General features: G+C 42.0%; 2 protein-coding genes across 5 annotated transcripts in view; one reads left to right on the forward strand and one right to left on the reverse strand.

The window, feature by feature from the left end:
- Window positions 1-334: 334 nt before the first annotated feature.
- psenen (presenilin enhancer, gamma-secretase subunit) lies at window positions 335-2,823 on the reverse strand. 3 transcript variants are annotated; one of them, XM_023792241.2, is made up of 4 exons: window positions 2,705-2,823; window positions 1,497-1,573; window positions 978-1,082; window positions 335-856 (listed from the first exon to the last, which is right to left on the reverse strand). In XM_023792241.2, exons 2-4 carry the CDS (start codon window positions 1,555-1,557, stop codon window positions 717-719), a joined length of 306 nt encoding a protein of 101 aa, XP_023648009.1. In that variant the 5' UTR covers window positions 1,558-1,573; window positions 2,705-2,823; the 3' UTR covers window positions 335-716. The 3 variants fall into 3 exon arrangements, with proteins under 3 accessions (XP_023648009.1, XP_023648008.1, XP_023648011.1); XM_023792240.1 differs by lacking the exon at window positions 2,705-2,823 and adding an exon at window positions 1,918-2,036; XM_023792243.1 differs by lacking the exon at window positions 2,705-2,823 and adding an exon at window positions 1,783-1,908.
- Window positions 2,824-3,080: 257 nt separating this feature from the next.
- Window positions 3,081-27,014, forward strand: part of kmt2bb (lysine (K)-specific methyltransferase 2Bb) — a 78,435-nt gene continuing 54,501 nt past the window's right edge. The window contains exons 1-11 of one of the 2 annotated variants that reach the window (XM_023792236.2): window positions 3,081-3,439; window positions 5,657-5,735; window positions 7,512-10,796; window positions 10,962-11,182; window positions 11,340-11,456; window positions 16,808-16,961; window positions 17,536-17,764; window positions 17,880-17,944; window positions 18,090-18,344; window positions 18,483-18,589; window positions 19,257-19,367. In XM_023792236.2, the coding sequence (XP_023648004.2) occupies window positions 3,134-3,439; window positions 5,657-5,735; window positions 7,512-10,796; window positions 10,962-11,182; window positions 11,340-11,456; window positions 16,808-16,961; window positions 17,536-17,764; window positions 17,880-17,944; window positions 18,090-18,344; window positions 18,483-18,589; window positions 19,257-19,367 (4,929 nt within the window). In that variant the 5' untranslated portion in view covers window positions 3,081-3,133. The remainder of the gene's footprint in view (window positions 3,440-5,656; window positions 5,736-7,511; window positions 10,797-10,961; window positions 11,183-11,339; window positions 11,457-16,807; window positions 16,962-17,535; window positions 17,765-17,879; window positions 17,945-18,089; window positions 18,345-18,482; window positions 18,590-19,256; window positions 19,368-27,014) is intronic. The other variant, XM_023792237.2, reaches the window with a different exon arrangement.

The raw sequence follows: 27,014 nt of genomic DNA on the forward strand, positions 1-27,014 counted from the left end.
TCAACTGCAAACAACTAGCTGCCATACAACTACAAAGGGCGATCATTTAATAATAGTCTGACAATAATATCTGACAGATGCAGGTGGCTGGTCCAAGAGGGCCGGTCCAAATACTTTGAATAATATAAGTAATTTACCCCCCTACATTAGGAATTTGTTATAAAATATGTGCCAGATACCCTGATATTTTTTTAACTGCATCACCATTAAAAAGACAGCACAACTAGATTGATATGTACTTGGCTACCACAATTTTCCTCCAAAGATAATGACACGACAATGTATATTCAGACAGTTCTTTTTTTCTGAGATATTAAAAAAATATATAACACAGTTTATTTACCTACATGTTTATTTTGGTTTCAATGACAGTTCTAAAAGCGTATCAATTTAAATTTAAGACATTCTTTATATCTTGAAAATATTACATATTATAGCAACTGATGCAATTTGAGATTTAAGTATAGTACACCAACAAATATTCACTCTTCCCAGAAATAGGATGTTCTTTACTATGTGTTACAGAGTTACAGCTAAACATCACATTTTGATTTTTCAAATCTATCTTATTCTGTTACCGAAACAAATGATTTAGGAAAACAGTTTTAATCTGGTAAAAAATAAGGGGAGATTCTCTAATGTTCAGTCGGAAACTGTTTAGGTTAGGGTAACTGTTGGAAAAAAGTAAAGCAAGCATCTTTTTACTGTTCTTGGTTTTATGGAATGCCTAGTGGAATAGTGAAGGACAAATAATCAGCAACTTCTCCCCATTGTGCTCTGAAATGCTGGAATATTGTTATCCAAGTTGTGAGTACAGCCACCCAGAGTAACAAGCCCAAGGCAGATCGTTTAACATCTGTGAACGAAGGCCAAAACCTAAATTAGTATTAAAGAAACATACAATGATAAAATGATGATTTAATAAGTGTATATTACTACAAGTTCTCATGTACACATTCCAGTGATTGCATACTTACATGTTTTGATCTGAGACTGTTCAGTGTATGTTGGCTTTACAAAAGCTTCTCTGAAAAACCACACAACATTAACCAGCCACAAGAATGGAAGAAAGGCAAATCCACCTGGGAAAAAAATAGGTTAATGTCATAAATGCTAGAATCTAATCTAGGAACAACCTTTGGCACAACCTTTCTATTAAAAAAATCTAGCATGGAAATGTAAGGTTTCTTCTCTGAGATTTTCATTCAACGAGTCCTTTTCCCCCTTTTACTACCGCAAACTAACTAAATATTGCAATGTTTATAATAATAATGTCAATAACAATTTAATGAAATAACAGAATCAAATAACATTTGTTTAACCCACAAGATATATATTAATTCTACTATATAAATATTTATAAGACCATTTTTAATGAATGGTAGTTAACTGAAAGTCCACAGAATTAGGGTCACTGGGACCAGGACTGAAAACCACTGGTTTAGATACTAAAATGCTTCCAATTACATTACAAATTCAAACGTAAAAACACTTACCCAAATAGTACTTTCTGCACAGGTTTAGTTTCTCCTCATTAGGAACCCGTTCGAGATTCATGACGATACCTCCAGACCTAAAAAAAAAAAAATGTTGCATATTGCACATTGGATAACTATATGATGATCATGATCATTTTATAGATTTTGAGAGAATCGGTTATTTCTGAGAAGCGTTTCTTTTCAGAAAATACGATTTATACATATTAATCGTTTTATATGAATTCACATAAGCTAAAGCCCGTTCCACTTCACCTAAGTCATTAACGCTGTTAAATCCATCTACCTTGTCGTTAACACTAGTTACAAGATTACTCATTTGGAGACGTGGTATTTCTAGTTAGTTCGTCGCTTTACATATAACAACAGCGGTTTCTAAAGTAACTGTGTGTCTGTTTCTTTACGAATTTCGATACTTTACCTTAAGGATAATTGCAAAATAAAAACGCAAATATTATACTTCCGCTTTCAAAAATAACGCCTCGCCACTTCCGAAATATAGATTTATATCCGGCTCCCTCCATAAGCATCTTGGGTACTGTAGTTTCTGACCAGCTGGCAAATAATTAATAATTGAAATAAATCAAAATCATTTCGAGTAATTAATATTGTTTTCCATTTCAGTCTGAAGAACAGACATATTAATTCTTGTCCGCATATAACAGCAAATGGTGTGTGTTTATTTACTTATTGCTGGATTATTTATATATAATACAGATAGGGTGGGTATTGTTAAAACTGGACAGTCTGAAAATGTGCTTTCTGGAAAAATCATCATGTCTTGAATCCGAACCATTCTAAATACATTAATGTTCCTTGAACGTCGTATAGACGAGAAAATAACTTATTACTAAACACATACGTTAACTGCAAAGTTAACTGTCCCATTTTTCCACAATACTCACCCTAGCATTTGAGTGCCAGTAACGCTACCATTTGGACTCCATAAAAATGGAAACATGTATCACTAGTGCAAAAAAATGCAATCATTTATCAGATGCAAAACCGCAGGAAAAGTATGCTAGCAAAACTACAGACGGTTAAATAAATTAGTTATTTCAACATACATTTTTCTGACGCGACTATCTTCATTCAATAAAAAGAGTAATCGTTCACTTAAGCACGAGTCTCTTGTTCAGCACGTCACGTAATATTCTGCAAAATTACTTCGTTTACACGGTTTATAATAATACATTTAAATAACTTACAGTATTTTTTTATTGCAAAGCACACATGAAAATGTAGTTCACATGACTGCAGCTGCAAGCCTGGACACCATTGAAAGCAGAGTAATTGAATGAAATGCTTCGAGTTATCGTAAAGCAAGCTGGAATTTGTAGTTTAAAACGGTTGTAATGTCGGAAGAAACGTAGTCGAATTTATGCGAAGCGGTACAGAAACGCAGTAGTTGAAATATTTTTTTCTATCCATTCGAAAAAACGTAAAGATTTATTCAGAAAATGTTGTCTCTTGTTTTCGTTATTTGGTCATGGTTTTGCTATATATTTTAAGTGGGTTAAATCAACGCCGCTGTAGTTAAGGACTCGTTTTCCCATGGTGCTTGTGGCTCCCCCTCCCTATCTCGCGCCTTCCCCTCTAGTCTCTCTCAAACTCCATCGGTGTTGTTGTCGAAGCTAATGATGGCGGCGGCGGGATGCGGATCGGCAACCGCGTCTGCTGTTGGAGGCCCAAGCGGTATGGCCGCAGCTCGGGGGCGCTTTCCGGGTCGGCCGTGGTCATCTCGCAGCCGTCTGCGTTCGGAGAGGCGCTCGCAGCTCGGTCGGTTAAGGATCGATACCGGAGAGACGGACACTGGAGGCCCAAGGCCCGCCAGCAGTGGACTGGTAGCGAGCGATGACCCTTCTCATTTACGCTTACTGGGGATAGAGGCGAAACACAAGCGCCTGGGAGAGGCCGGCTACAGCTCAAGTGGCAGCGAAGAGGTGAGTTTACAGAGGCCGTGTCTGAAGTTGCGTGGATAATATCGTGCGACATTACTGAACTTGCATGTCTTAAATTAATTAGTTGCATACATTTAAGCGCTTGGAGAACTGAGAATAAGCCGCTGCACAGATAACTAGGCTGCCTAGCTACAAAAGGGGATAGCTAACAGTTATTAGCTATGAGCTGTTTTGTCATCAACTGGTTAGTGGTAGCAAGTTTTCATTTTCTTGAGCTGCCACATGGTACCAAATGCAATTCTTTTCACAATTAAATGAACAGTTTGTTTGTTGTTTATGTAGATTACATTGGCGAAATGGTATTGGTTGTGGCTATTAGCTTGCTAGTGCTAATTGTGCAGGGGAGGGGGAGGGGGGCTAGCCAGTTAGCTTCAATGAAATAGAAATTCTGGTTAACCGGGTGCATCAAAATGGGCGCTTTAACTCAAGGTTCAAAACCATAAGCGTCTATTATACGGTTTGTTTTTGTGGACAATTTACATTATGTCTAAGTGTTATGGATACGCCAGTAAAGAGACTAAGGAGTCGTTAGAGAACGGTGATTGCAGACAAGTTAATGGAGGGAAAATCTAAATTTCAGTTCTATCTAATTTATAGTAAATGAAGTATGCTAAAAGAATAGGCTGAGCTTCATTTCTACATACAGAGAAGCGAAATGCCTTGGATATTACCGTGTTATCGGCAGAGTTTGGTACTTTGGAGCGGACTTTTAAATGGAAGCGCCATTGTTCCTGGTACAACTCCGCTAAAACAATAACTGCATCACTTAGGAAATGCGCGTTTTGCGTTAAAAGTGTATATATGTGCACGTTTTATGTCTTGCCGAGTTTGGGTTGTTTCACAGTTCAGCCATAAATGATGTCAGGGTACTTTGCAAGTTGAATGGCTGTTTGACAGCAGGAGATGAAGTTCAACCTGTCATACGAGTGGTGTGTAGAAATGATACTCTTCTTTCTCAGCATAAGGACACGTTTAATGAGACATGTCTGATTGTCTTCATATATAAAAATATTTTCTTTTATTTCTTGCTTAAATAGTGAAAAGGTTATGGTTACAGAAAGATCGTACAGTTGATCCTTAAGATTGACATTTTGACTGGAACGTTTTTTTTTAAACTGAGTTTCATAGCTGAATATTAGTAAACCGCTACTTTGTATGTGCTATTAAGTCTTTTATGTTTCACATTACTTAATTTACATTAAGTATTTGTAGCAATGCAAAGCGTGATAATATAGCTTAGCACTTTTGTGTCCTTAATTCACATTAAAGTGAATGGGATTATACATAGGTGGCATGTAGAATTGTGAAGCACTTGAATCATCCATCCAGTCTGTCAGAATCTGAATTGTCTGTTTATTGAGGGGGGGTACTTTTTTAGTTTGTTTTACTTGCAGGACTGATCATGAGGTCATTGAATTTTTCAGTGAATTTTCATTTTTAGAGAAATGCGATGCAAGTGTGGATTCTCCGTAGTGAAAGAATTATGCTGCGTATTTGTGTGAATTTAATTTAATTAAAATATGCATTTATTTAAAGTACCAATGAACAGAGGTATAGTTTATACCATGGGAGGAGATACCACAGGTACACCAAATGAATTCAGCATGTTTTGCAAGCACTTTGATAAGTATGCATAGAAGGATTTTAGATTTTTTTTATTACCAAGTAAAATAATTGAGGTGGCTTAAAATGACCAGAGTGATATGGGATATTGAAAAGCCAGCTATGAATGTTGCTCTGTTATCTGTTTGATTTTACATTTTAGCAATATGCAAAGTTTCAGATGATGATCCTTTGTTCTTCAAGTTAATATCTTTTCTGGATGCCCAAATATTTGTTGAGAGCTCAGTCTGCATGTTCATGCATTTAATTTAAGCCTGTTTCGGCTGGCCTAAATTGGAGCAATTTCTCTGAAATAAAGTAAAATTTGTAATCAAATGACCCATCTTAATATTTAGCTGTAATTTGTAGTGTAAGAATCAAATTCTATTGGTGCTTAGATATCAGTGTTTCTAGCCCAAACAGATATTCTTTTTTACTTTTTTCCCATCACCAGTTTTAATTAGATTGGAGTCCTCATTCAGTTTCAGTACAATAATTTAAGGACTAGAACTGAATTGGCTGACGTGATGTTGGATAAGACCATGCATGGTATAATAAAGACCTCTGAAGTGTTTGTTATGCTTGTCCATCTTTAAGGGAGATGATTTCCCTGGGTTTGAAGTGAAAAAAGCAGGCTACAGGACCACACTTCGTTTTGGACAACGTTCCTGCAAAAGTAAGTATTCCGCCTGATTGTAGGCACTGCCATGTCTATCTTTGTTGCTTAGTTTGTGTAAACCATAATGGTAGTAATGGATGACCTAGTGAAAGCTTTGTAAATTTGGTGTGCTATTTTTTCTCTTATTACTTATAATTTACACTGAGATGGATCTTGATCACAAACTTTATTTATTTTACTTATTCATATCATAAGCTCTGAATTAAACAAAATTCCTGTATGACCTATATTGTACCCATTCTGTTTTGAAAGTTACTCCTTTGCACTTGTTTCATTCTAAATATTTGGTGTGAAACATTTTTATTTTGCATGTTATTACATTTAGTGTCGTCACTGCTCAATTTGTTTTTGCATTGCTAAAAGGAATAACTTGCATTTGTAGGAATGATAATGACAGCTACAATAATAGGCTGTTGGGCACACATAAGCAGAATCATATCTAAATACAGAGTAGTGTATTTTGAGTCATTTGGTAGGCTTACAGTGAAATGGAAATGCACCGCAAAAGATGGATTTTTATTTATGAAGGTGGTCAGCCATTTTGGCAATAAACTGAAAGGATATCCTTTTAATGGATTATTAAAGATATTTCCAGACTGTTTTTTGCTTAAAGAATAAAGAAATACAGTATTTATATTCATAGGTCTGGCTGATATGATATATCAATAATCAGCAATAGCGGACAAGTAACCTGGTTTTGATATATGACTTTGACTAACTGACAATTATTACTTTTGTCGGAGAGGTTAAGGAACTGCTGCTTCAGATGGGTTTACACTTTTTGTGACGTCTTTTAATAATAATTAAATGTGACCCACCGATTGACCATTTTCTTGAGATAAAAAACGATGATCAGCACTGCTAATATAAAAGAACTTACTTTTAGATACTGCACAGCCCTAATGTACAAGCTTGCTTACAGTGTTTTACACCTGTTGTATGCCTTGCATTTATGTTTAGCCAGTGCTGCAAATATGACTATTGTTGTAGAAAAACCCTTTAATTTTCTTTTATGGATGTGTTTCTTTTGTTTGAGCTCTGAACCTCTGCTGAGGTTAAAGGAAGTGTTTTGCCCATGATGTTAGATCATTTGCTCCATAAAACCCTGTCTTTTAGCCTTCCCTCTAGAGGGAAATTGTGCATGCATGGAATAATCTCAACATTTGCGTACCATGTTCACTAGGCTAAGCATGCTTTGATCTTGTATTTTCATTCATATATTTTTTTAAACTATCCCCGCTCAGCCCTGTTTGTACTGAAATTAATTTATTTTCCTCATTTCTATTTTTCATAAAATGGGCTCTGCAGTTATTGCTGATTCTCCATCACTGCAGTTCAGCACATTAAGAGTTAAATATTTCAGGCATCACTCTTAGCTTTCTTTCAGTGACTTAGTTTGACTGATTTAATTGCTGATTACAGTGACATTCGTAGTGTGTCCAACTTGTACTTGTCTAGCGTAATCAGTGGTTGTGTCAATGGAGTTTAGATATCAACTTGGCCTATGACTATCCATCTTCCATAACTTCCTATCCAGTGAAGGGTCATTATTAGCCTGACGGGAACTTGAGGCAGTGAACACCTTGTATGGACACATGCACACACACAATAACCAGCACCACTAAATACATGTCTCCGGGCTGCAAGAGTATACCAGTACATAGAGTGAAACTGAACCCAGTTGGAAAATTTTTCAGTGACAACACTTGGTACACAAGTGACAAAGTCTTGCTTTGGAATAATGTTTTTCCTCCCCTCTGTCTATTTTTATAGGCAAACCTGTCCAAATTCAGTTGTCAAAGCAGATACAAGACAAGCCCCCTCCAGTTTTGGTTGCAGCAGAAACTAATGCTAAGCCCCCAGCTTCTGCAAAAGTTTCAAAAGTTAATCAGGCATGCAGACCAAGAACTGAAAATACTAAGTCACAGAGAAGTGGTTGCAAGAATTCATTGTACAACAGCCCATCTAAAATAATTAAAAAAGGATTGAAGTCTCAAAACACCTCAAAACCCAAGATCACAGTGAAGCTTGTTACTAAAAGGACAGCTAAAAAAGAAGTAGTAGTTCGTAAAAAAGCTGTAAAAAAGCTCAAAGTAGCTGGGTTCAAGTTTTTATCAAAAACTAGGCAAATCCAAGGAGCTCAACTTTCAAGTGCTCATGTTAAGTTAAAGAGTGGGAGAGAAACCTATGAGTCTGAAAAACCTGAAGAACCAAGTGATACTGGGCAAAGTCTCAAAATTGCAAGACAGGGGCGCCGACTGTTAGGTAAGAGAATGGAATCAAATGATGGTGAACCTGGAGCCAAATGTGAGATTGATAACCAGAAAATGGAGGACACAAACACTCTGCCGAGGCTTGGTTTACTTTTGGAAAACAGAAGTTCTGAATCCATACCTGATAGAAAAAGAAGTAGGGGAAATGCTGCAGTTTCAAAAGTGAGAAGTGAAGTTTGCAGAGTAGGAAAGGTACCACCTAAAAAGCAGGCTTCGTTATTAGAAGATGATGGAGACCTTATTGTTACATCAGAAAACAACCAGGAAGAAAGTGTGACCAGAGAATTGTCAGAGGTTTCAAACCCAGGAGCTGACAAACCAGTGGGCACGGAGAGCAATGGCGGAGTTGGGAGTGAAGAGCAGAGGGATGTCTTCAAAGCTTCTGATATTAAACTTTCTTTGGCTACTGAGTTGGAAACACCATCTACAGAACCTGGTGAGAACTTATTGTATGAAAAACAAGGTGAAGATATGCGTGTTCCTGGCTTGAAATTGACAAGGGTGAGGAACCCTAAGGCTATGGTAGGTGATTCAGGCCGGTCTCGTGGAGGCAGGGGTAGCAAAGGCTCTTCTAGGAAGAAACAGAGTAAATTTGTTTGGACGCTGACTGTTGTGAAAGGCAAGAGCAAAGATACAAAGATGGAAGAGTCCGTAGATTTTGGAAAGACAGTAGGAGTGACAAAAGTAATGCCAGAAGGTATCCAAGCTGCATCTACAGACTCTTGGGTGACTCAGAGCCAGTACAAGGAGGATAACCAGGATGCCAAAGTTGATACTGCCTCTGTAACTCAACCTGAAGAGAGGCAGGAAAAGTCTTTCGATAGTGAAACACCCAGTGCGTTACTTGAAGTTGAAAAGGTAGAGGTAGTTCAAGCACATCTGGAGGAGGGAACACAAATAGATGATATTGTGATATCACAAAAAGCAGTTCCACCACTTCAGCTGAAACTGGTTTCCTCTCCAGGAAAACAAAACATGCAGCCATCTCTCTTTATCAGGAGAATCAATCCTGATCCTCCTGAAAAAGTGTTCACTGCAGGTAATATCACTGAAATTCCACAAGAACCTTTGACTTTGGAGGTGATTGCTCCCCCCATCTCTAAGCGAAAGACTAGATTACCCCTAGCCTCATCACGCAAAAAGCGTGGCCACAAACCGTGGACAACCCATAAACGTAAGAGTAAGCAAAACAATGGTGCTGAAATCCAGTCAGTCTTGCCTGCTGCCCAAAATGAGGTCCAGACTGAGGAATTAATGTTAGCTGCTATTGTTGAACCAAAATCTGTACCAAATGAAATGGGAATTAAAAATACAGAATGTTCTTCCTCAAGCCGAAAGGACTCAGAGCCCACAAATGCCTTTGAATCAAGTTCTTCTGAACCTCAGACTATGCCAGACTCACAGGCAGAAAGCAAAGGAGAGCTGGAAAAGAAGCCAACAGACGGTGAAGTGCTTGTGTTAGATCCTCCAATATCTGAAAGGTCACATTCACGCTACATCAGACACCCATTAAAACGTGGGAAAAAGAGACGCCGATCATTAATTGGACCAAGATTGAAACGGGGTGGACTTCCAAAGTTGCCCAAAGAGGAGGAGGTTGCATTGGATAATAATTGCCCTCCTGTTGCCACATCAACCCCATCAAGACCCAAACTAGTTGGTGTTCTAAAGAAGAAATACAGAAGGAAACCAGTTCCTACCTCATCCCTTCCATTCCATGGGGTGAAGCGGCCAAGAACTAAGTCGACCATTTTAAGCAAAAAAGTAGAATTGGGCTTGACCACGCAGCTGTTTAGTTCAGAAGAAACAGTTGGGGTTCAGGCAGAGCCACATTTGGCTTCCAGGAATATCAAACAAGGTAAATCAAAGTTTCTCAAGAATATCCGCCACTTTATAATGCCTGTGGTTAGTGCACGTTCCTCACGTGTCATCAAAACCCCAATGAGGTTCATGGATGATGCTGGCATGTCTGTTTTGCCACGCAGGGCCTCCCCCAAAAAAGGTCACCACTTTAATTTGCACCATCGCTCATATAAAAAGAAAGATGGTCCTGTTGAAGACCACCAATTTCCTGAAAACTCAGTGCAGGGTGATGACCTTCCAACAGGTAGGCTGTCAGATGTTGATTTGTCAGTAACTCCAGAGCCTGACCAGAACTTGACACTTGCTACTGAAAGCCACCTGTCAGAAAGCCTGTCTGGAAAGCGAAAGTCTCTTTTGCGAGAGCCAAGCTTTAAGTGGCGAGTACTTGGCTCCTCTGGTGGGGAAGTGTACACACTGGCGAAGCATAACGAACAAGTTAGCAAGGGAGAGAAGTCTTCTGATTTTCTTTCATCAGTCAGTTCAAGTTCTGCTTTGAAAAAAACCCAAAAGCTAAATAAGAAGACTCCTCACTTTGAAGTGTACAAGAAATTGAAGAAGCTGAATACAGGTACACGGAAAAAACGAAGGAAACGTATTAGTGATCTAGTTAAACCTGCTTTGAAGTCCTCTTCTGAGGCAGTGAATAGAATGCAAGATACAATGGCAAAAAGTTCCAGACCTTGTTCTTTGCTCTCCAACTTGGAAAAAGGCAAGTTGAAGATAGAGGACCTTGACTCTCCAGGTGTTGTACGTAAAGTGTCAGTTTGTGTCCGCACACTTACTTCTGAAATGTTGAAATCTCACATTGAACGGAGTGCTGCAAATGAGAAAAACAAGTCTGATAGGACTACAGACCCAGTAGAAGAAGAAAGCAAAACTGAGAGGGCTTTAGACTCCACCGGGCCAATGGATGTGCCAAAAGGTAAAACTGTCTTCCTTTTGCCTATTTTGATAAGGTCATAGAGTAAGTTAAAATATAAAGTGTTTTAAAATTGCTGTTTCTGAGTTTTGGCATGGGTTATATCAGTACTATGCAATATAAATGGATTTAACAACCAATCCTTAAATAGGCTTTTATGTTTGTTAGTATCCTCTACAGGAGAATCGATTGACCCAGAAGGTCAAAAGCAAGACTCCAAGGAAGAGCTTGATCATAGTGCAGAAAGTGACCGAGTGGTTCTGGAAGAGAAGGGTACCTCCCACAGAATTCGTCTCACCGGTGCAAACAAGAGGATGTTTCATCTTTTAAAGAGAGCAAAGGTCCAGCTCATTAAAATTGACCAGCAGAAACAACTGAAGTCTTCTCAGGTAATGACTTGGTTTTACAATGTCTAATATCAGCTGTGGAAAAACTACATATGTGTCCATTTTGAAATTACTGTTGGTAATAATAGTAAAGTATGTAGTGTAGAAAGAAAACATTGTAATACAGTGTCTATACTTCCTGCTTGTTTTGCACTTCCAGCTTCTTTCTGGATCTCAGAATATGGGTTCTCGAGATCCAAGCATGGTGGTTGTGAAAAGGAGGAGAAGGAAACTGAAAGAGCGCCTTGAGAGAGGACCTCAAAATGGTATTCCTCAGGTACGAACAACTGGTCTTCATTTAGAGAAATCATTGCTAGGCTTGGGTGATATAGTGATGTTATTGTTGCGATATCAACAGCTTTGTTGCAGTGTTTTAGCTTTGTACGCTTGCAGTGTAGCCTGTATATTGGCTTATAAGACTACATGTAAGATTTGCTCATTCGGCTGCAACTGGCTTAATTTCTGTAACTACTAAGATATTACAGATTTTTATTTTTCAAGCTAAACAAGACAGGGGAAGTATCAGATTTAAATGACATCACTTGTCATTTTTTGACAAACTGCACCCGCCTGTACCTGTCATACTTAAACCCATATCCGAACCATTATCCGACAGAAATAAAATAAAATTACCCGATTGGAATTCCTACGGGGAGGCATAGACTAGTGTTTCGTGTGGTGCTTTATATTACTGTGTTAAAGGATATTGTCCACAGCTGATGGCCTCAGCTGACTCCTTCACTCCTGGATTACATATCCGGCGCATGAGAAAGCATGCTTCCTAAGCGATGAAGTTCCACATCTGTGGCTATCACACACAAAAACTTTCAGGCATGTTTTACACGCAGTGACAATGTTTACCAACATTGTTTTCGTTATCTGAGAACTCCAAAATTCTCCCACATGTCGAACTTGATTTTAGTGGAGGTATTGGCCACAACTTTAAACTCTCCACTTGCTAGTTTTCATTTCAACTCCTCAGCATCCATTTCGAACAACTGCAGGAGATCGCATGCGTGTTTTCAAAAATGAAAGTGGGAGAGGTTTCCGGGAATGTGCATGCAGGCATGAACTGATATGGATTTTACGTTTTATCTTGAATGCAGGGATTTTTTGTGTGTTATTAAAATATAGTCCTTGGGTATTTTTTGTTGGCACATTATGTTTTGAAAACCAAAATTTAGACCCGCGCTCTCCTACGTCTGACCTGAACCCGTATCCGACACAGTAGAATACTTTTCACCTGTGAATGAATAAGAAAAACCTAACCCATGTCACTATTTCTGGTCTCCTTCCATTGAATATGTAGGAGCTCTCATGTGCATGCATGAGCCATTCACACCTGGCCACACAGCCCCCCCTTTTATGGCGCTGATGGGGGATGTATCTGGATTGCATTTCACCGTTGCTTTGTTCATCAAATTATGCAGTAATGCAGCTATTTAGAATGCGAATAGCGTTCTTCATGTTAGGGTGGTACTACACGCTCCTGATGCAGGTAAAACAAAGAAAGGTGACAGTTTACTTTTTTGCAGATTTAACCTAATTTTAAAAACGTTAATACTTCCGACAATGGATGTTTTGAAAAGAAGACAGATTACGGATTTAGCCAGGATTTTTTTTCATAATTCTACAATAAGATTTCAGCGAGATATAAACTGAAATATCCATCCATCCAGCCATTAGCTTCCTCTTATCCGAGGTCGGGTCGCGGGGGCAGCAGTCTCAGTAGGGAAACCCAGACTTCCCTCTCCCTGGCCACTTCTTCCAGCTCCTCTGGGGGAATCCCGAGGCGTTCCCAGGCCAGCCAAGAGACATAGTCCCTCCAGCGTGTCCTGGGTCTTCCCTGGGGCCTCCTCCCAGTGGGACATGCCTGTAACACCTCACCAGGGAGGCGTCCAGGAGGCATCCTAAGCAGATGCCCGAGCCACCTCATCTGGCTCCTCTCAATGCGGAGGAGCAGCGGCTCTACTCCGAGTCCCTCCCGAATGACCGAGCTCCTCACCCTATCTCTAATGGATAGCCCAGCTACCCTGCGGAGGAAACTCATTTCGGCCGCTTGCACTCGCGATCTCGTTCTTTCGATCACTACCCACAGCTCGTGACCATAGGTGAGGGTAGGAACGTAGATCGACTGGTAAATTGAGAGCCTTTGCCTTTTGGCTCAGCTCCTTCTTCACCACGACAGACCGATGCAGCGCCCGCATCACTGCTGACTCTGCACCGATCCGCCTGTTGATCTCCTGTTCCATCCTTCCCTCACTCGTGAACAAGACCCCAAGATGCTTAAACTCCTCCACTTGGGGAAGGACCTCCTCCCTGACCCGGAGAGAGCACTCCACCCTTTTCCGGCTGAGGTCCATGGTCTCGTATTTGGAGGTGCTGATTTTCATTCCAGCCGCTTCACACTCGGCTGCGAACTGCTCCAGTGAGAGCCGAAGGTCATGGTCTGATGAGGCCAACAGAACCACGTCATCTGCAAAAAGCAGAGACCTAATCCTGAGATCACCAAACCGGACACCCTCAACGCCCTGGCTGCGCCTAGAAATTCTGTCCCATAAAAGTTATGATAAAGGGCAGCCCTGGCGGAGTCCAACCCTCACCGGGAACGAGTCCGACTTACTGCCGGCAATACGGACCAAGCTCTGACACCGGTTGTACAGGGACCGAACAGCCCTTATAAGGCAGCCCGGCACCCCATACTCCTGGAGCACTCCCCACAGGACTCCCTGAGGGACGCAGTTGAATGCCTTCTCCAAGTCCACAAAGCACATGTAGACTGGTTGGGCAAACTCCGACGCACCCTCAAGGACCCTGCCGAGAGTATAGAGCTGGTCCACTGTTCCACGGCCAGGGCGAAAACCACACTGCTCCTCCTGAATCCGAGCACCCCCGAATAGACCTTACCAGGGAGGCTGAGGAGTGTGATCCCCCTATAGTTGGAACACACCCTCCGGTCCCCCTTCTTGAAGAGGGGGACCACCACCTAATCCAGAGTCTGCCAATCCAGAGGCACCACCCCCGATGTCCACGCGATGCCGCAGATGCGTGTCAACCAAGACAGCCCCGCAACATCCAGAGCCTTGAGGAACTCCGGGCGGATCTCATCCACCCCCGGGGCCCGGCCACTGAGGAGCTTTTTAACCACCTCAGCGACCTCTGCCCCAGAGATAGGCGAGTCCACCCCCAAGTCCCCAGACCCTGCTTCCTCATTGGAAGGCTTGTCGGTGGGATTGAGGAGGTCTTCGAAGTATTCCCTCCACCGACCCACAACATCCTGAGCTGAGGTCGTCAGTGCACCATCCCCACCATAAACAGTGTTGATGCTGCACCGCTTTCCCGCTCTGAGATGCCGGATGGTGGACCAGAATCTCCTCGAAGTCGTTCTCCATGGTCTCGCCAAACTCCTCCCATACCCGAGTTTTTGCCTCAGCGACCGCCGAAGCCGCGTTCCGCTTGCCCCACCGGTACTCATAAGCTGCTTCCGGAGTCCCACAGGCCAAAAAGGCCCGATAGGACTCCTTCTTCAGCTTGACGGCGTCCCTCACCGCCGATGTCCACCAGCGGGTTCGGGGATTGCCGCCGCGACAAGCACCGACCACCTTACGGCCACAGCTCCGGTCAGCCGCCTCGACAATGGAGGCGCGGAACATGGCCCATTCGGACTCAATGTCCCCCGCCTCCCCCGGAACATGGGCAAAGTTCTGCCGGAGGTAGGAGTTGAAACTCCCCCTGACAGGGGATTCCGCCAGACGTTCCCAGCAGACCCGCACTATACGCTTGGGCCTACCATGTCTGACCGGCTTCCTCCCCCACCAGTGGAGCCAACCCACCACCAGGTGGTGATCGGTTGACAGCTCCGCCCCTCTCCTCACCCGAGTGTCCAATACATGCGGCCGCAAGTCCGATGACACGACCACAAAGTCGATCATCGAACTGCGGCCTAGGGTGTCCTGGTGCCAAGTGCACATATGGACACCCTTATGCCTGAACATGGTGTTCATTATGGACAATCCGTGACGGGCACAGAAGTCCAATAATAAAACACCACTCGGGTTCAGATCGGGGGGGGCGTTCCTCCCAATCACGCTCCTCCAGGTCTCACTGTCATTGCCCATGTGAGCATTGAAGTCCCCCAGCAGAACAAGACAGTCACCGGGAGGAGCGCTCTCCAACACCCCTTCCAAGGACTCCAAAAAGGGTGGGTATTCTGAACTGCCGTTTGGCACATAAGCGCAAACAACAGTCAGGACCCGTCCCCCCACCCGAAGGTGAAGGGAGGCTACCCTCTCGTCCACCGCGGTAAACCCCAATGTACAGGCGCCCAGCAAGTGGGCAATAAGTATGCCAACTCCAGCTCGGCGCCTCTCCCCGTGAGCAACTCCTGAGTGGAAGAGGGTCCAACCCCCTTCGAGGAGACTGGTTCCAGAGCCCAGGCCATGTGTCGAGGTGAGCCCGACTACATCTAGTCAGAACTTCACTGCCTCGCGCACCAGCTCAGGCTCCTTCCCCAACAGAGAGGTGACATTCCATGTCCCTAGAGCTAGCTTCTGCAGCCGAGGATCAGATCGCCAAGTTCCCCGCCTTCAGCCACTGTCCAACTCGCACTGCACCCGACCCCTATGGCCCCTCCTACAGGTGGTGAGCCCATTGGAGGGGAGACCCACGTGCCTTGTTCGGGCTGTGCCCAACCAGACCCCATGGGTGCAGGCCTGGCCACCAGGCGCTCGCCATCGAGCCCCACCCCCAGGCCTGGCTCCAGGGGGGGGCCCCGGTGACCCACGTCCGGGCAAAGGAAATCGTGGATCCATGTTATAACTCATCATAAGGGGTCTTGTGAGCCGCACTTCGTCTGGTTCCTCAACCAGGACCTGTTTGCCTTGGGTGACCCTACCAGGGGCATAAAGCCCCAGGCAACTTAGCTCCTGGGATCATTGGAACACGCAAACGCCTCCACCACGATAAGGTGTCGGCTCCAGGAGAGGTAAACTGAAATAAATGTGAAAAATACTTGACGACACACTCGACCCCAGAGGGTTAACCTAATCTAAAAAACTTTAATTCTTCCGACAATGGATGTTTTGAAAAGAAGACAGATTACGGATTTAGTCAGCGTTTTTTTTCCCATGTTTCTACAATAAGATTTCAGTGAGTTATGAACTGAAATACATGAGAAGGATATGCGGCTTTGCCAGCTATGCTGTCGACCCCAGAGGGTTAAAGTTCATTAACACTAAAATTGTGATGCACCAATGTGGAATTTAGACAATACGATAATATATTTTTGATTAATATTACCAATATCCAGCTAACCTTTGAGCACCTAAAATCTCACTGAAACATTTCGCTAGTGCATCCACAAATGCAGACAGCGAGACACCAGCAAAGTAGCTCCAATTTGGGACACTGTATCAAGCTTCAAAGTGGTGAATGAGCCGACAAAATCCCTTGTCTGAATGGCTGATTGTCCGGTTCAGTCATCTACAGTATTTCGGTAGCTGTGTCGTTAGCCGTGGTACTGCTGCCTTTGAATATATGAATTACAGCCTGCTCTTTTTGTGTTGTATTTATTCATATGGTGCCTATCACTTGTAACAGTGACTATCTTCTCTCTTACTCCCTGTTAAGCAGCGTGTGGGAGGGCCACGGATCAAGCATGTGTGCCGAGATGCCGCTGTCGTGCTGGGCCAGCCTCGTGCCATGGTGCCAGATGACGTTCCGAGACTGAGCGCCCTTCCCCTTCACGAGAGAGAGACCATCCCCTCCTCTCCAGCAGCACAAGGTAAAGCTATCATTTCTGCAGCGGTTAGACAAATGCCAAAAGAAAACTATGAGTCCCCTTTTCTGTGAGTCAGTAGCTACTATTAGGCACTTTCACACCAAAGTGCCTGATTTACAAGTCCCTGGTCTGTATTGACCTGGAACCTTTGTAGCTTCTGCCCACTTTTGTGTATCGCTTTCACACCAGACAGCAGGAACAGGGAGATATGCCAAATTAGCATGGGAAAAGCAATAAGTTCGTAGAACTTTGAGTTATGAGTAGCTCAGCAGACATTGCTTGCAAGTCACTGATCTCCTCCAATTTGGTAATATAATTCTGAATTTGAAGTTATTGGAGTATTATTTTGTGGTTTAATTCTGTTGATCTTTTGGTAGCCTTGCCTGGAAGAGTTTAGAAGTATTCTGTGTCACATGGATTATGACAAAAGTGATTTGGGTGGTAAAAATGCCTCAACAGCTTTTCTTGCCATACCTTAAAACTTGTCTGTTTTAGTGAGGGATTAATATTCACCTTTAAACGTTGATCCTCTTAGTGACCATTCTTGTATAAGATGACTTGCATTGATATTTTGCAGGTGTGTCACCATCTGAACCAGAGAGTCCCACTCTACAAGACCAGAAAACTCTTAAGGGGAGGAAGTCATGTGGGGGCCGGTTCAGGGGTGACTTTGGGGGCTTCGGCTTGAGATCTCGCAGATGCGGCAAGTGCAAGGGATGCTTGCACGAAGAGGATTGCGGCAAGTGCATGAACTGCCTGGACAAGCCAAAGTTCGGTGGACCTAACACCAAGCGTCAGTGCTGTGTGTAAGTGATTTCAGAAGGTCCCTCACTGTGTGAGAGACATTGTATTTTTGAATTTTTATTAAGCAGTCCTGTAATTTAGCATGAATTCTTATTTAATTGGGTCCTTCTCTTTTAGGTATAAAAGGTGCGATTGGATTGAGGAAAAAAAGGCACTGCGTTTAGGAGGGAAGCTTTACAAAGGTATGACTGCCTACACTTGCACTGTATGCACACAGGATGTCGCTATTACACATGACACCTAAATGTTTAAGAACTGACTTTATAATGAGATCCTCTCTTGTTGAAGTAACGCTTTCCTTTATTATGTTATTGAACCCTTTCTCAGGCCATGGGAAGCGGAGACGCTCATCGGCCAGTGTATGCCATTCCAGCAATGAGGAAGGGGATGCTGGGGATGGGGGTAGAGTGTCGCCCACAGGCCTTCCTGATGGCCAAAGCCCATCGCTCCGGAAACAGCCACGTCGCTGTGTCAAGCAGCGCTCTTACTGTGACCTTCTGGATTATGACTCGGACCTAGACCTGATGGGGAGCACTAACTCGGCATCCCCTCGGAGAAGGTCTACAGGCCCCCGCAGTCAGGGTATGAGTGGGGAGGGTGGAAACAGGATTGGGAAGCAGTGGCCGGTCCAAATGCACCTGGCCTAGAATATGACTCTCCTTTACCCAGTGATGGGGGATGCTTTCCAACAATTGTATTCATTGCGCTGTTTTTCTGTAGATTTTGGGTCCATGGATGGGTTGCCAGGTGATACCTCTGAAGATGGCATGAGGGGTCGTCGCTCAGGGCAGCACAGAGGCCCATTAGGGCGACGCAAAGTAGAAAAGGTAACTGCTGCCAAAGCCTTGTGAAGTCCAATTCGCAGTGTTTGTGCTTTAGGGGCCGACAGGTTCATGTCAAAAGGATGCTCTTGTATTTTGTTGTTACTCCCTTTTTACACATTTATCGTTGCTTCCTTACCCCTGGCTGCATGGATTAACACCGACGGTGGCTCTCTGAGGTGGATGACGTGCCTGTGGGAAGTGCTGTGGTGTCTGCACTTTTCCCTCCTTTCATCCGCATCCCTATCCCTGTGCACTTTGTGGTGGGAATTCCTGTCTCCTTCCTTTTTCATAGCACGTAGCTGCTTGTATTCTTCTCCTGCTTTTTGGCTCTGGCTTTAGCGGTCCTACCCCTCACCGGCACAGCTGGGGGCCAACGGGCGACCCTGAGGATGACGACCAGGCAGAGAGGAATAACCTGCAGGCACAGGAGTTGCTCCTGCAAATAGTGCAGTCACCATTATGCTCCGAACAGGAGGACACAGGGTCTGAGCAGGAGGACCTGCTATTAGAGCCCTTGTTTCTGCTGACTGAGTCAGCTCCCCTGAATATAGACGCACATGGTCTGCCAGCTCCACATGTGCAGGCAGAGGGTGCTGGTGAGCAGCTCAAGGCTGAGGAAGTCATGCTTGACAATGCCTGCTTTGATCTGCCATGTCTTGCTCGTTCTCAGAGTCCCCTGGAGCAGACACCTCCCAGTGTCCTGGCTGCGCTGGCTAATGGCTTTGCCCAGAGGGAAAAGGAACCCTCCCAACCTTCACACAAGATCCGGGTCGACTTCAAGGTAAGCGCTTGTTAGGAGGAGAAAAAAGCGTTGCAACCAACAGAATATACGGTACCTCTGTTGATGGCCTAGTTAGCATGCAGCTTCACACAAGATTAGTACAACACCTTAATACTAATAGCGACCAACTTAGTCAAAGAAAAAAGTCCGAAATTATAGATTAAAAAAAGGTCCCAATTGCAACCAACACCACAGAATAGCTGCTGCCCTCTTTTGGACACTAAAAAGAAAATACTACTCCTGAGATGGACTAACTACCTCATCACATATTCTGACCGATCATGGTACACTGCAATGTTGAAATTTCAAATCAGTAGCACAACTACTATTGTATTTTTGTAAAAAAACTACCTGTTTCATGTCACATTTCATACGCCTAATTGTTCACATAGTTGGTTTAAAATAAGATGTATTCACATTCAGTGTAGATTACAGATGATAAAAGTAAATAGAAATTAAATAAGAGCATAGATAGCAAAGGATCGTTATTCGGATGGGATCGTTATTAGGATGGTTTAAACAAGAAATTTGAAGAAGGCATGCGATGAAAATTAGAGAATGGTTAAAAAAAAAATTGTAGAAGAAACCTTTCCTCTGCACCAAGTATGGTACTTTTGGTACAGTACTTTCAGTACTTTTGCTTTTCCAGTGACTTCTGGTCGAGTTCCAGTACCAAAAGTGCCAGTGAGGTTTTTTCCCAGTGGCTGCAGTGCCAATCCTGCCACCAATCCCCAAGTTATTCCCTGTAAGTTGGAGGATCTCTTTATGGGGCTGGATGTAGATTAACATCATTCCCAAGACGAAGCAATTGCAGGTTAAGGGCCATTCTCAAGGGCTCAATGTAGTAGAATGACTCTGGCAATTCATGGGATTTGAACCAGCAATCTTCCAGTTTCTGGCACAGATCCCTAGCCTCAGAGCCACCACTCCACCAATGTATAAAAGAAATAATTAAAATTCCAAAGCCTGCTAAGTTTTTTTTTTTTTTTTTTTTTCCCCCCCCTTATGATAGAGTAAGACAGTAATAATATTTTAGTGAAACTTTAACCCTTGATGTTCGTACAGAATTGAAAGTAAGAAAGCCTTATTTTAATACTGCTGACTAGCAATATAAAGAATTGGATGTGCATAATATGTCATTAATATTACATATCATCCAGCCCTATAATACACTGCAGCCATTTCAAATTCAGTACAAAATATGTGTTGTCATTTGGTGACAGTACTAGTTTTTGCACCAGTGGGAAACCAACACCTTGAAGTACTGTACTTTCGGTACTTTGGGGAAGTACCGAAAGTTCAGTACCTGGTGCAGTGGAAAAATGCCCTTAGTTTTATTGTACAGCTTCAATATTTGAGAATTGAATAACCTAATGTCAGTGTTTCGGTCACCTTGGAGAGGTCCACCATCTTGCAAAATGCGTAGCAATGTTGCCAAATAGATCATGGTTGCCAGATGTTTCTGATTAGATCCAAAAACTGTCAAGTATAACAAATTTTGATCGTATGCATTCTTCAGTTTTCTTGTTTAAACCATGTATTTTGTGATGTGGCATAGCTTTTACTGATGAAATATGATTAAAATACATCTATTCATGTTAGAATAACTTTTATTTCAGATAAGCTGGGTGTATAATAGAACGGCACGTTCTCTAATTTTGATCGCCACAGTCTTTTTGCATTTATTTTTGCATTGGCAGCAGTAGCCTATGGAACAGCGAAATGTCATGTTTTATTTATTAGCATCTTATTTAAAGTAACTTTTAAAGCCACTTTAATTCATGTTTATTAAAAGTCATCTTTACTTACAACGAACCCTACATAATTAATCTGCATCAACTTTTTTTTTTGTGCTGAGCAACAGTGGTTAATCTTGATATGCTGGAAACTACTGTACCAGCTGAACATTTTCATACTGCAATTCAGGTCAAAACTGCGGACCTCCTACTGTACCAGGGGGCCTGCAACAACCAGCACCTGCATTCTAAATCGGCAAGTGGGCTGCAATTGACCCATTGTGTTTATGCTTTTAGCATCCCTGGCTAAATTGCACTAAATTTTGCAAAATGCAACGTGTGAAAGTTGGGGAAATAATTTTAACAACGTTGATAACTGTACAACCCTTGCAGTATTGGAGTAGATGGCTAACAGTTGAAGTTTGGTGGTAAGGCAAGAGTGTCACACTACTGGGCCCTGCAAGCCATGACAAATGGTTTAGTTTTGTAAAAATCTGTTGGCTTTGTAGTAAATATTGCTTATTGGATATGATCTCTTGTTGACATTGGAGCCTGACCAATATGCCAGTATGAGCCAATTGCAGATAAATCACTATTAGCATTTATGATGGTCAATAAATGGCAGTTAAACAGAGAGCTGGAAGAAGTCCTTAAACCGTTATGAATTTTGCCATTGCGTAGTTTGTCCACCAGAGGGTACATCACAACTCTCTTGTTAGCAACCCACTTGTTTGGAACATGCATTTGACTGAAACTTTAATATTTTGTTGTACTTCTGTTCGAAGTATTATTTATGACAGTAGAATAAGTTTATTCCTAAACTGCGTTTTGTCATAGTGAGTACTTTTACATAACTACACACAAATGTTGAGGAAAATCTTTATTTCAGGAAAATGAAAAATTTATATCAACCAGTGTATCTATTGAATTTTTGAATCATCAGATCTAAATTGGTTTTGGTATCAGAAAATCCTGTATCGGTTGGGCTTTAGTTAATCTTTCTGCTAAAGAATAGTGTGCAAAGATGATTTTATTCCATGAAACATGCTCTGTGTTTCCCCTAGGTTTACAGCTTTGGGAGGGGGGGACAGACGGACACAGACAGAATTCATGGTGTTCATATGTTTCTTTTTTGACAGCAGTAAATAGAACAACTGAACTAAACATCAGAACATATCTTTTTATGACAATTATCCACAAAGAGCTATTCCGGCTGCTCCTCGCAGGAGAGCGAGTGTTGCCATCTTCACCACCCTGGGAGCGTTTAAAAAAACGCAGATATTTTTTTCTGCTTTTCAGGTGTTTGATTCGACATATTTTCCGGCACGCGCTCTCTGTCCGCTGGTGAGAGTGCGCACACATGTCTGTGTAGAGGCATTGTATGGGTACCAAACTGGACGCAATTAAATTTCAACAGATTTTTTTTTGAAGTAGTCTGGTAGCTGGTCAGCAAAATGTATCATGGGGAACTTGGCGAAATTTGTCTTCGGAGAATTTAATCGATTTTGTGTGTGTGTGTGTGTGTGTGTGTGTGTGTATATATACTCTCACCTAAAGGATTATTAGGAACACCTGTTCAATTTCTCATTAATGCAATTATCTAATCAACCAATCACATGGCAGTTGCTTCAATGCATTTAGGGGTGTGGTCCTGGTCAAGGCAATCTCCTGAACTCCAAACTGAATGTCAGAATGGGAAAGAAAGGTGATTTAAGCAATTTTGAGCGTGGCATGGTTGTTGGTCTGAGTATTTCACAATCTGCTCAGTTACTGGGATTTTCACGCACAACCATTTCTAGGGTTTACAAAGAATGGTGTGCAAAGGGAAAAACATCCAGTATGCGGCAGTCCTGTGGGCGAAAATGCCTTGTTGATGCTAGAGGTGGGCCGACTGATTCAAGCTGATAGAAGAGCAACTTTGACTGAAATAACCACTCGTTACAACCGAGGTATGCAGCAAAGCATTTGTGAAGCCACAACACGCACAACCTTGAGGTGGATGGGCTACAACAGCAGAAGACCCCACCGGGTACCACTCATCTCCACTACAAATAGGAAAAAGAGGCTACAATTTGCACGAGCTCACCAAAATTGGACAGTTGAAGACTGGAAAAATGTTGCCTGGTCTGATGAGTCTCGATTTCTGTTGAGACATTCAAATGGTTGAGTCAGAATTTGGCGTAAACAGAATGAGAACATGGATCCATCATGCCTTGTTACCACTGTGCAGGCTGGTGGTGGTGGTGTAATGGTGTGGGGGATGTTTTCTTGGCACACTTTAGGCCCCTTAGTGCCAATTGGGCATCGTTTAAATGCCACGGCCTACCTGAGCATTGTTTCTGACCATGTCCATCCCTTTATGACCACCATGTACCCATCCTCTGATGGCTACTTCCAGCAGGATAATGCACCATGTCACAAAGCTCGAATCATTTCAAATTGGTTTCTTGAACATGACAATGAGTTCACTGTACTACAATGGCCCCCACAGTCACCAGATCTCAACCCAATAGAGCATCTTTGGGATGTGGTGGAACGGGAGCTTCGTGCCCTGGATGTGCATCCCACAAATCTCCATCAACTGCAAGATGCTATCCTATCAATATGGGCCAACATTTCTAAAGAATGCTTTCAGCACCTTGTTGAATCAATGCCATGTAGATTTCAGGCAGTTCTGAAGGCGAAAGGGGGTCAAACACCGTATTAGTATGGTGTTCCTAATAATCCTTTAGGTGAGTGTATATATATACACGAGACATGAAATAAGTAAATCCGTAATCACAGAGGTAGAGTTTTTACACACATATATGTGTGTGTAAAATCTTGTACATACTCTCCCATTCTATTTTATGCCTCAGAATTTATTTAATTATAAATATACTGTGCATCTGCTGGCGTGTTCCAAACTAAATCTCATTGTACTTACAATGACAATAAAGCATCTCTATCTATCCATCTATCTCTCTAATATGACTTAATATCTTCCTTTCAGCAAGACAGTTAAAAACATATTGCCAAGTATAGGTAAATGTTGAATAAATAAAATTTACTGTAAGGTAGAACTACATATAGCAGGTAATGTGTGGGCAATAGTAAAATACCAATATGGGGGGGAAAAATTGAAGAAAATGGCATTCCACAAACCTTTACATTGTAAATAAACAAAAACATAAAAATACACTCAACAGTGGATTTAATACGAGATGGCTATTAGGGCTGTAATGGTATTTGGTATTTTATCAAACCATTTGGTACACCCCTGATGGTTCGGTATTCCCACGTGAACCGAGGTATTACAATATGCCTGTTATTTTCTTATATGTACTGGAGCGAATATGACCCCAAAAAATACATCTATTTAGATGTCATTATACAAAAGCAGATGGCATAAACTGTCTGCCTCCTGGATAAAGGTTGCGGAATACATCAAATGTAACCAACGTCGTTTCAGCAATAAGACGCTGCATTAGTGGCGATCTCACAGACTGTCAACAATTGGCTGACATAAGGCAACACCGTACAGTTGATCAGCAGCCAACATGCTTTTACCACACCGTGGTCATCTTTAAATGGGTTAAATATGTGTATTCGTATATTTATGCTAATTGTAAATCTCGGAACTGTAGTTTGCTGCAGAATGTGTGTGTTTTGTTAGCCTGTAACCATGAGTATCATGTAAACTGCTGGTTTGCTTTTCTGTTCCGCTGCTAGTATTAAAACGATAGTGGCTGTTAGAGTATTCCATTTTAAAAGAGCTGTCGGCTTCTTTATTAAAATGACTGGACCACTGGACTTTTTTTTTTTTTTTGCCCCCTTCATGTGGGTCTGCTGCATCAAAAACATTGGATTGTGGAGTTTGTAATACAGTGGTACCTCGAACTCATTAGAACTCGAATTTCTTAGAAGTTGAACCAGCCAGTTCGGGAAAAAAATTACCTAGAGCTTGATCTGAATCTCAGAAGTCGAACCGTGAATGCCGACCTAAGATAACTTGTACACGCGGGGAAATGAGTCACGCCGTCTCTCAGCGGAAACAAAGGGTAACGCTTCAGTCTCAGCCTCGCATTCACTGTGATAGCATCGCGCATATTTACACTAGCTGAATACATATACAGTGGTACCTCGGTTCTCAAACTCACTAGAACTTTCTTGAAAGTCGAACAAACCAGTTTGACCTAGAACTCGACCTGAAAATCAGAAGTTGAACTGTGAACGCTCACCTAATAAATTGTACGCGCCAGGAAATGAGTCATACCACAATGCAATTCTTACTTGAATGCCTTCACAGACTGGACGATTAATCAAATAAAGCAGCGCAACATTACAGTAACTAACAATAAATAAATCACTAACTTACGTGTACTATTAGAGCATTTATGTCATTTTTTTAAACTTTATTTTACCAAGTAAATTAACTGAAAACCAGTTCTCACTGCTTTACATGATATTCGGGAGAAATGGCAGATTACGCATCGGAACTGCCTGGGATACAAACGTCATGCATGTAACTAAACTCTTCAGCCAATAAGGGCAAAGATGTGTTGTCACGGAGGCGGTTCCAGTTTGTGCAGCCGGGTGAGAGGTCGCAATGCATCTAACCGTAATGCATTGCGTCAGGATCAGAATGCGTTGCTTTAAGCCAGCATTGTAAGCAAGTCGAACGCATCCAATGACCGGACTGGGCTAACAAACACGGGGTTAATGAGGGGGCATGGCACACGGAAGGAGCGGACGATCGGGGCAGGACAGGGGTAATGTTGGGATAAGATCTTTATCGTTTTGGAAGCCATTAAGAAAAAAATGCTCTTGTTTTATCCTGTTCATTTTGTGTTTAAATGTTTAAAAAAAAACAAAAAAAACATTTAGGTGTAATTTTCGGGGGCCGGGAACCAATTAATTGGTTTTCCATTATTTCTTATGGGAAAAATTCGATCAGAACTCAAACTTTTTTGGATTCGATCTGGAGTCCGGAAAGGATTAAGTTCGAGAACTGAGGTACCACTGTATATAAATTTTCTGTAACATAAACCCAGGAGCATCATAATTTAGATTTTACATTTTAATGAATTAACCTAAAATTCTTTACTTACACTTGTTGCAAACAAGTATCAAACTGAGTTATAAGTAGATAAACAGACTTCACTGAGAAGAGATGCCATTGTATTACCCATCAAAACACACAATTAAATTTGTTTCCATAACCATAGCAGTTGAAACTTAAAACTACTCATCTCATCAGATCAGCTATTATAATACTATACAGTCATGTGAAGAAAATTAGGACACCCCATTAAATGTTTAGTTCTTTATTAAGAAATATCAACATATCACTATTAAATCTTCTTTCAAATCATATGTGTAGATAAAGGTGATGTAACTATCACCTATGCAAAAAAAAGAAACAAATTCACTTATTTAACAGAAGAAATTAACTATGATACCAATTTCCACTTAGGAAAAAGTTAGGACACCCTCACATCCATTATTATTTAAAATGCCTAGAGTTAGATTCAGGTGCACCACATCAGGTGAAAATGATTAGAACATTATTACAGAGCTTTTTGGTGGAGTCTGTCTTATTTATACCATAGACATTTAGTTTGGTTTGCTCATGACTGTTGAAATGAGTGGGATCACCATGGTGAGATCCAAAGAGCTCTCTGAGGCCTTCAGAAAGAAGATGTAGATGCATATGAGTCTGGGAAGGATATAAAAAGATCTCAAGATCTCAAAAATCAGCCATTCCACTGTATGGAGAATAATTTACAAGTGGAGAACATTTAAAACAACTGCCAGTATGGCCAGGGCAGGCTGTCCTAGCAAGTTCAGCCCAAGAGCAGACCCCAAGATGCTGAAATAAGTCTCCAAAAATCCTAAAATGTCATCACAGGTCATACCATCAGAAAGAGAC

Source organism: Paramormyrops kingsleyae, chromosome 9 (genome assembly GCF_048594095.1).
Source record: "Paramormyrops kingsleyae isolate MSU_618 chromosome 9, PKINGS_0.4, whole genome shotgun sequence".
Classification (NCBI taxonomy): domain Eukaryota; kingdom Metazoa; phylum Chordata; class Actinopteri; order Osteoglossiformes; family Mormyridae; genus Paramormyrops; species Paramormyrops kingsleyae.